Below are 10,103 nucleotides of genomic sequence, written 5' to 3' on the forward strand. Positions count from 1 at the left end.
CCTCACAGGTCTGCACCCCGTGCTAGATCGCTGTTCCCGGCCTCACAGGTCTGCACCCCGTGCTAGATCACTGTTCCTGGCCTTACAAGTCTGCACCCCGTGCTAGATCGCTGTTCCTGGCCTCACAGGTCTGCACCCTGTGCTAGATCGCTGTTCCTGGCCTCACAGGTCTGCACTGGTCAGACCTCCAGAAAGGAGGACCCACAGCAGACAGGAACGTGTGGTTCACTAAGAGGTCTGGTGCTGGGGTGTTTCTGGATGAATGGGACACCTGGAGAAGTCAGCCTATTGGTCTGTTTTTCTTTTGTAATGAATGCAGGGATTCCTCAGTTTGTGAAGAAAATGAACTTTTGAGAAGTTGTATGTAAATCTGTTCCTGAGGTCAGGGGAGAGTGTGTTCCTTACAGCAGACAATCACTGTTTGGTGTGTTATCCCCCTGCCCCCATATGGCTCTGGTTCCTTGGGTTTGCTTTGTGCCAGGTAGAGGGTAAGGCTCTGCTCAGGAGCCTTTACCACCTGTCGGGTCTGTGGCAATGGAGGCAGTGGGCAGAGGCCACCAGGCTGCAGGGCAGGAGCCCTCCTGCTGCCCCCATATCCTGCTTCTGAGAGACTCCTAGCAGACCCTGCCAGAGGGCCAGGTTTTTGAAAAACTATTTCAAAAGCTGGACGTTACTTCTGCTGAAGCATCGCAATTGAAATTTAAAGAAACAAAATCTCTAGGGTCAATAATTTTTATTTGTATATGACCTTTAACAAATAATTGTAAAATTAAAAACCGCTATAAATGCGCACGCCCGCTTTTCTGGGGGCAGCGTGTGTGGTAAAATGCAAATAATATGAAGTCCCAAAAGTAAGTGACTGCTCACCTGAAAAATCCTGGGAGCATTTTCTAGAATGTGTGTGCGTGGGTACCTGTGACACAGTGAGCCAGACGCTGGAATACTTGTGCCAGAGCCCTTCCTGCCAGAGAGCAGCCGAGTAAACAGTCTCCGGCCGGCAGAGAAGGAGCCACCAGGCGGGAGGTGAGGACAGAGGCCGGCTTGTGTCCCTGTGAGGCACGTGCTGCCACCTGTCGGTCTGTTCAGCCTGTAGAAACCCATCCTGTGGTAAGGGTGTCAGACGGAGGTGCCATGAGCTGTTCTGTACGGTTCTGGGAGGTTCCCTCTGAGCCCCAGACCTCAAGGCTTTCAGTAAAGAAATGAGTTTTGAGATCTTGTTTCGTAGTTGTGGGTTAATTATGGTTTTAAAATGGAGATAGGGAAAAGGAATGTGTCAGTAAACCGAGAAAACCAAACCAGTTGCCGTCAGGTGGACTCTGACTCACGGCGACCCCGTGTGTTACCGAGTAGAACTGTGCTTCGTTGGTTTTCAAGGCCGTGACCTTTTGGGAGCACATCACCAGGCCTTTCTTCCAAGATGTCGCTGGGTGGGATTCAAACCACCAACCTCTCAGTTAACAGTGGAGCGCGTCAACCATTTACGCCACCCAGGGACCCCTAATGTGTCAAAACGCGTTGCCGTGGAGTCGATTCTGACTCCTAGCAACCCTGTAGGACAGAGTAGAACTGTCGCATAGGGTTTCCAAGGCTGTTACGAGACAGATTGACACAGTGGCTGCAACAGTGGGTTGAAGCATAACAACGATTGTGAGGATGGCACAGGACTGGGCTCTGTTTTGTTCTGTTGTCCGTAGGATTGCCATCAGTTGGATGGCACCTAACAACAACAACGATCTTTACAGAAGCAGATTACCACATCTTTCTCCCACGGAGCAGCTGGTGGGTTCAAACCACCAACCTTTTGGTTAGCAGCTGAGTGCTTGATCGCTGTGCCACCAGGGCTCCTAAGGTGTCAATAAGAAAGATAAATATTTTTTAATGGAAGAACTTGTCTGCCTGAAGCTGGACACAGCAGTGCGTTAGTCAGTGCTGACAATATATGAATCTATTTTTCAGCCTGCACCAAAGTACCCAAAACATATGCCTAAGAATCTTTTGTACCCGTAAGCTGACTTGAGGCGAAGTAGCTGCGTCGCCTCGGTGAGGCAGATCATGCACGCCTTGGCTTAGTCGTGTAGTGCTGCTACAACAGAAGTCCCACGAGTGGATGGCTTTAACAAAGAAATTTATTTCTTCTCAGTAAAGTAGGCTAAAAGTCCAAATTCAGGGCATCAGCTCCAGGGGAAGGCTTTCTCTCTCTGTCGGCCTTCTTCTCTTCAGTGTTCCCCCGGACTAGGAGCTTGTCTGCGCAGGGACCCCGGGTCCAAAGGACGCGCTCTGCTCCTGGCACTGCTGTCTTGGTGGTATGAGGTCCCCCTGTCTCTCTGTTCACTTCTCTCTTTTAGATCTCAAGAGATTGCCTCAGGACACAATCCAATCTTGTAGATTGAGTCCTGCCTTATAACACAACTGCCGCCCATCCTCCCTCATTAACATCATAGAGGCAGGATTTACAATGTATAGGAAAATCACACAATACCGGGAATCATGGCCCAGCCAAATTGATAGACACATTTTTGGGGGGACATAGTTCAATCCATGACATGCGTCATCCGGCAGTGCCAGGCAACTTTGTTCTTTATGGTGGATGCATTTGTAAGAGTTAACACTGACTGAAGGTTTACTATGTGCTAGGCACCAGGCTGCTGCTTTCAGTTTATTCTCTTGTTTAAGCTTACCTGCAGGATAAATATTGTTATTTCCGTTTTATCATGAGGAAGCTGAGGTACAGAGAAGTGGAGCCGATTCCCAGCTCCTAAAGTGAGAGATGGATGCTCGGTTGAAGTTGGGCTCCTCAGCTCACACTCCTAACCGCTTGGCACGTCTTCCACAAACCCTGCCAGGTTCCAGGTCATTTTAGACAGTAATTGTGTAATGATATATCTTGAAATAGTTTTTGTTCTTCTGTTTACAAAATGTAAGCATATTTCATCCAACTAAATCCTGTGTGGTGAGTGTGGCTTCAGATTCTCAGATTTTACGACACATAGTAAATGTCTGTAACACAAGGGTTTTATAATGGTTTGTGTTTACCTGGAAGGTTGCTGATACAGCTGTATGAACTATATATAAATCAGAAGTATATCGTCAGAGGAGTGTGCTTGTTAAAGCAAGTAATCACTCCTTAGCTTATCTACCCCCACACCAAGCTGTAAATGAAAATTTGGAAAATGCTAGAATTTTGATGTTTTGTAGCAATATGTTACAGTACCATTAGGATAAAAACAAAAGTTTCTCTTGATTGTCATAATCCCAACCCAAATTTGTCTTGTTTTAAATTCTTCTTAAAAATAAAGTTACTGACTTTAAGATTAGTCTTACAAATGTGGCTTGGTTCTTTGATGCAGAAACAGGAAGGAATATGAAGCTAATGATGTTGAACATCTCATTTGCTAATTTACCATCTCTGTATCCTCTCTGGAGCCCTGGTTGCACAGTGGTTAAGAGCTTGGCTGCTAACCAAAACATCAGCAGTTCAAATCCACCAGCTGCTCCTTGGAAACCCTACGGGGCAGTTCTACTCTGTCCTATAGGGTTGCCGTGAGTCAGAACCGACTCGACAGCCTGTAACAACAACAACAGTATTCTCTCTGGTGAAATATCTCTTCACGCCTTTTGCTCATTTTCTATTTGGATTGTTTGCTTTTTTTGCTGTTGAGTTTTGAGAGTTCTTTATATATCCTAGATACTAGTTCTTTGTTGGATGATATGTGGTTTGCAAATATTTTCTCTTATTCTGTACCTCATCTTTTCATCCTTTTACCAGGGTCTTTGGTAGAACATAAGCTTTGAGTTTTCATGAAGTGCCATTTGTCGCTTATTCTTTTACAGATTGTGCTTTTGGTGTCAAGTCTTAGAAGTCTTTGCCTAACCCTAGATCCCCAAGATTTTCTCCTATGTTTTTTTCCAGAAGTTTTATGTTTTGCATTTAAGTCCATGATCATTTTGAGTTAATTTTTGTATAAGGTGTTAGACTTAGGTTGAGTACATTTATTTGCTTACGGATGTCCAATTTATCGAAAATGCCAGTTTCCTCCATTGCCCTGTCAAAAATCAGTTGGACCTATTCATGTGGGTCTACTTCTGGATTCTGTTCTATCGATCTATGTGTCTGTGCCTCCACCAATACCATAAGGTCTTGATTAACGTACCTAGATAAGAAGTCTTAAAACTGGGTAGACTGATTCCTCCCACTTTATCCTTCTTTTTCAAAATTGTTCTTAGCTATTCTAGTTTCTTTGCCTTTCCATATATAAATTTTAGAATAGTCTTATATCTGCAAAAAATCCTGCTGGGATTTTGATAGGAATTACATCAAACCTATACATCAGTTCACTATGTGGAGTCTTCTAATCCATGAACATGGTATGTCTCTCTATTATTTAGATTGTCTGTGATTTCTTTCATCAGCTTTGTGTAGATTTCAGCATACAAGTCCTTTACGTGTTTTATCAGATTTACACCTAAGTATTTTATTTTTTTAAAGTGTTTGTAAATGGCATTGCATTTTTAATTTTGGTGTCCACCATCAGTATTCATTGCTAGTCTGTAGAAATACAGTTTATTTTTGTATGTTTATCTTGTATCCTGTAACCTTGCTGAACTCACTCGTTAGTTCTAGGAGTTCTAGCTGTTATTTTAGTCCCATTTATTTAGCATTTCCTATATACCCGGTGTTACACAAAGGCTTTCTGTATATTTGCCAATAGTGACAAAACCAGTAAATGGTGGAGCTGGGGTTCTCTGACAGACAAATCATTGATTCTGTTCATTTGTCCATTTGACAAATATTTAAGGAAAGCCCATAATAAATTCAAAAATAAGACAAGAAACTAATTAATTACAACTTAGTATGTTTACCTTGTATCGTAAGTGGGCGAAGCAAGGACTCCTTAGCCTTTCCTGAGTGGGGTGGGGTTGTCTGGGGAAGGCTTCCTGAAGAAACAGTAATCTTCCCGGGAAAGGTTTCGCAAACCAAATTGCTTATTCAGTGTCCACCAGTTTTTGAAATTCAGAGATGTCTGTGATAAAAACTCCTATGAAGAGAATTTTAAACATTGCTGGTCAAACAGCCCAAGAACTTGTGGCCAGAACTGAATGAAGTTCCCCACCTGCCTTGGTGCCCCCACCTCCTTCACCTGCTGCTGGATGAGCTCTGCCCTCCGCCCACGGTTCCCACCGAGGGCCCCTGGACTCCAGAACCTCCCAGTCCAAGCAGCTCTGTCAGCCTTGCCCTCCTTGACCCCGGCTCGGCCACACTTGGTGCCACGGCCTTGCCCTCCTTCCGTTGCTCACTTCCTCGCCACGAGTCCTCCTCCTGTTTCTGGCTGCCGTCCCCCTTGCTCTTGGGAAGCTGGGTTTCAGGGTTGTCTGGGATGGAGAGGTGATCCCTTGTAGCAGTGGGACGCAGGGACAGGCCCCTCTCAGAAGGAGGCCCATTTGGGAAAAGCGTCAGTGTCACTCAGTTTTTGTAGTGACTACGGTAAGTTTCTGGTCAGTTGAGAAATAAAACTTCACTGTATAGGAATTTGCCCCTCAGACAGCTGTACAGACTGACACCCCTCTGCTGTTGGGGAAGAGAGAGGATGGGGAAGGCTCGGCCCCTCATGGTGGGGCCTGGTGCCAGCTGCACATTTGTGCAGGGAGCCACAGGGTGTTGTCCCTTTTTGACAGAAATGGAAACAGTGTCATGCAGCCCACGGGACCCAGGCCAGGACTGCTGTACTCCAGGCCTCCGCCCCAGCTCTGCATGGGGTGCCTAGCACCCCTGCAGGCCGCGGGGTTGAGGATCTCTCTCCCCGTTTCCCCCACGACTGCAGGAGAAATCACTTGTCTATGAGTCAGCCTGGAAGAAGGAGAAGGACATTGTTTCCAAGGAGATTGAGAAGCTGCGCATGTCCATCCAGACGCTGTGCAAGAGCGCACTGCCCCTGGGCAAGATCATGGACTACATCCAGGAGGATGTGGACGCCATGCGGAACGAGCTGCAGCTGTGGCGCAGCGAGAGCCGGCAGCACACGGAGGCCCTGCACAAGGAGCAGAGGTCAGCATGTGGGCTGGGGGCCACGGCAGCACGCTGAGGCCCTGCACAAGGAGCAGGGGTCAGCACGTGGGGTGGGGGCTGGGAGGCTAGGGGCTGGGGGCCACAGCAGCACACGGAGGCCCTGCACAAGGAGCAGAGGTCAGCGCGCAGGATGGGGGGTGGGGGGCTGGGGGTCACGGCGGCACGCTGAGGCCCTGTACAAGGAGCAGAGGTCAGCGCATGGGCTGGTGGGTGGGGTGAGAGACTGGAAGCTCTGCCATGGCTGCCGAGGAGCGCTCCCTACCTCTCAGCCCTCCATCTGCTACCTTTCCCAAAGGCAGAGATGCCCCTTCATTTATAGCACAGTGTGCATTTCTTTGTAGCAACTAGAAAAGATTTTGAAATTAAAAGATACAGGGAACTTAGCAGTTTGGATACATTTGTTTTTTCTCATGTGCCTTATCAAAATCCCCAAAGTTTTGTGACTGTTTACCATTTGAAGATATTTAAATTTTATGCTCTAAAAGAAACGCTGGTGAATCCATTTTAAATTATTACCATAAAAAAAACAGAACCAAAAAAACTCAGATCTGTTGTGTCAAGTCAATCCTGACTCATGGCAACCCTACAGGACAGAGTAGAACTGCCCCACAGGGTTTCCAAGGAGCAGCTGGTGGATTCGAACTGCCGACCTTTCAGTTAGCAGCCGTAGCTCCTAACCGCTGTGCCACCATGGCTCCAAAAGAAATATAGCCACTAAAAAGTGAGATTTGCCTTATACTTAAAATCAGTGAATGTGGGGTGAGTGTAGCTATATTGTTGTTGCTAGCTGGCATTGAGTTGATTCCGACTCATAGTGACCCCATGTCACAGAGGGTTTCCTACACTGTAATCTTTACGGGAGCAGATCGCCAGGTCTTTCTCCTGTGGAGCAGCTAATGGGTTCAAATCGCTGATCTTTTAGTTAGCAGCCAAGCGCTTAATCATTGCGCCACCAGGGCTTCTTGAGTGTAGTTGTAGCAACTGTTAAGTTTTTGTTTGTTTGCTTGCTTTTTTCAGAAAATATGATTTGATTCAATGATGCGTCTCTAAGTCTATATACTAAAAGCTACGTAATAATAACGTTCTACTCTTTCTTATCATTCTGCTTACTCTTAAAATCCTGAAAGAAGTTCATGTTGTACATGGAAAATCAGTAGGAACTTTTTGGTGCCTGTTCTAGTGTGATAATTGTTGAGTGGTTCTTACAGTTTGATAAAAGTATTAAAAAGTATTATCCCAGACAGTTCTTCCTTCAAAACCTGGTTTGACTTTTTGTCAGGATGATCGGAAGCTACTAGTCTTCTCTTTTGGATTTTATATTTTAAGTGCTTAAAAACCCTAAAGGGAAAGGTTAATTTCGACTTCCACTTGCCCAGGTAGATGCTATACTTTTCCCAGCGTTTAGCCCAGCGGCTAAAAGGCCCCGTCACCATCTTGAACAAGTCAGTAATGCTGGCTCGGCCAGGGGTCCTTCAGCTCGCCAGCCTCTGCCTGGATTCCTGTGGGCTGGGCTCCCCCTCCCTGAGTCCACCCGAGTAGGCGGGCAGGTGGGGGACTGTCTGTCTTAGGTCTGTGATGTCAGTGCTTAAAGCCCATCATTTCAGAAATGCACATCTGCTCTTTATAAATTTCCTGTTGGACTTCACGTTTACCTGTGGCGGGGCTGCGAGAATAAGAGATAAAGTTTGCCCAGGGTTGAGGGTTTTAGCGCTTTATGTCAGTATCGGGGGCCCTGGTGGCGCAGTGATTAAGCACTCAGCTGCTAACCAGAAGGTCCGTCCGTGGTTTGAACCCACAAACCGCTGCTGGGGAGAAAGACCTGGCGGTCTGCTTCTGTAAAGATGACAGCATTGGAAGGTCTGTGGAGCAGTCCTGCTCCGTCCTTTAGGGTCACTGAGTCAGAATCAACTCGACAGCAGTGGGTTTTGGGGTCATGTCAGAGTTGTATACATTTCTGTTTCACCCTTTTCCTTTGGAGGAAGTGAATAGTTTACTCTAGATGAGAATACAAAACGATCAAAAGGTGGGAACACCCTAAATGCTCATCAGCAGATGAGTAGATACACAAAACGTGGTACATGCGTGCAATGGAATACTGCTCTGCCAGTAGGAGAGAGGAAGTCTCCATGTATGCTGCAGTGTGGGTGGAGCTCGAAGACATTATGCAGAGTGAAGTCAGTCAGGCACAAAAGGACAAATATTGTATGACCTCACTTATATAAAAAGAGAAGGCGAATGTATAGGGACCAAAGTTTGTTAGTGGTTACCAGGGGTGGGGAGGAGGGGACAAAGGGGGTAAATGGCGATGGAAAAATCGCATTGATTAAGGCTAGGGTTGACCGGCTGATTATTGTAACTGTTGTTAATGAATTGTACGTCTGTAAAAAGTTGAATTGACAAAAGTTGTGTGATATAATGTTTACAACAGCGAAAAAAAAAAAAAAAGCTGCTGAGGCCGCTTATATACAACAGAATCCTCATGGGATCTGGTTCCTTGGTTGGGAGGTTTAGGGTCATGGTTTCATGGGACATCCCAGTTAATTGGCCTAATAACATGTTTAGTGCCTCTGTTCTACCTCCCAGTTCTTTGCGTAGTGCCTGGGGTCTTAAAAGCTTGGAAGCAGCCATCCAAGGCACAACAATCAGTCTCTGTTAGCCTGGAGCAACAGAGGAAGGAGGAGAGTCAGGAACAGGAGGAGGAGGATATGGAAGGTGTGGCTAATTGTCTCCATGAACAGTTGCCTCCTTTGCCATGAGAGCAGAAGAACTGGATGGTGCCTGGCTACCATTACTGGATAGTTTGATCAAAGATTCCATAGAAAAATCCTAACCAAAAGGGGGAAAATGTAGGACAGAATTTCAAATTCCCATGGACTCTAGACTTCCTAGAGGGTACATAAACCCCTGAACTATTGCCCTGAGATGATCTTTAAACCTTAAACCAAAAATATCCCCTGAAGTCTTCCTAAAACCAAGCAATACCTTAGCTTAACCAGTAAAAAAGGTCTGCCTTGAGCATTATGCTCTCTTAAGAACTATCTATATGGGACCAAATTGACAACAACAACTCAAAAGATTAAATAGGAACCTAGGGGGCAGTGAGTTTATGTTAATGAGGGAGGAGCAGCTCAGACAAGGAGGGTGAGAATAGTTGTACAACGTGAAGGATGTGATCAATGTCACTAAATGGTACATGTACCAACAGTTGAGTTGGTATATGTTTTACTGTGTGTGATCTCAACAACAAAATTAAAGAGTATAAAACGCGATGAGATAGTGACGAGCCCCGACCCTGTCTCCCCCAGCATCACCGACTGCGCCGTGGAGCCCTTGAAGGCTGAGCTGGCCGAGCTGGAGCACTTGATCAAAGACCAGCAGGACAAGATCTGCGCGGTGAAGGCGAACATCCTGAGGAACGAGGGGAGGATCCAGAAGATGGTGTATAGCACCAGTTTGAGTTCAAGAAGGTGAAAACCCAACGTTTCGAAGACTGAAAGTCACCCTGAGTTTAAAAATAAAAAGGAAGAGAGAAAAGATGACTCTTAAGTTTCAGTTTGCTCAGCAAATGAACAGTTTACGATGTTATTATCCAGCTAATGCTCAGAGCTGTAAAAACGTAGGCATGTCAGGTGTTTGTGAAAGGAGCATGCTCTTACCTTCTCGTAGCTTGAATGCTTGCTGGTTACAAGAAGGTCTTCCGAACGCCGTGCGAGCCGTGCTCGACATGTCCGTTCGTGTTGTGCGCGTCTGTGGTAGCCTTGTTTAGTTCCGTGCCAGAATTCCCCGGCAGGTGAGTGGGTCACCACACCGAGGAACACGGGGCCCTGTGTTCGTTTTTAACGCCCGTGAAAGGACTCCGCAGGTGAAGCAGAGTCCCTTGTTGACGAGTGATTACATTCTCTGATGGGCATTTTGTAAATAGAATGAGGCCTCAAGATGAATGAATTCTAGTTTTCAGTTCATTTACATCGGAAAGCGTTAATTTCCCTCTAAAGGAAATTAATTGGAGGTCCCCAGGTATATGATCTTCTCACTGGTC

General features: G+C 46.1%; 1 protein-coding gene across 2 annotated transcripts in view; it reads left to right on the top strand.

Moving 5' to 3' along the window:
- TRAF3IP1 (TRAF3 interacting protein 1) overlaps nucleotides 1-9,688 on the top strand; it is a 77,753-nt gene extending 68,065 nt beyond the window's left edge. For both annotated transcript variants that reach the window (XM_004386468.2, XM_004386469.2), the window contains 2 exons: nucleotides 5,820-6,043; nucleotides 9,370-9,688. In XM_004386468.2, the coding sequence (XP_004386525.1) occupies nucleotides 5,820-6,043; nucleotides 9,370-9,535 (390 nt within the window). In that variant the 3' untranslated portion in view covers nucleotides 9,536-9,688. The remainder of the gene's footprint in view (nucleotides 1-5,819; nucleotides 6,044-9,369) is intronic.
- The last annotated feature ends 415 nt before the right edge of the window (nucleotides 9,689-10,103 follow it).

Source organism: Trichechus manatus, unplaced genomic scaffold, assembly GCF_000243295.1.
Source record: "Trichechus manatus latirostris isolate Lorelei unplaced genomic scaffold, TriManLat1.0 scaffold00165, whole genome shotgun sequence".
In the NCBI taxonomy this organism is placed as follows: domain Eukaryota; kingdom Metazoa; phylum Chordata; class Mammalia; order Sirenia; family Trichechidae; genus Trichechus; species Trichechus manatus.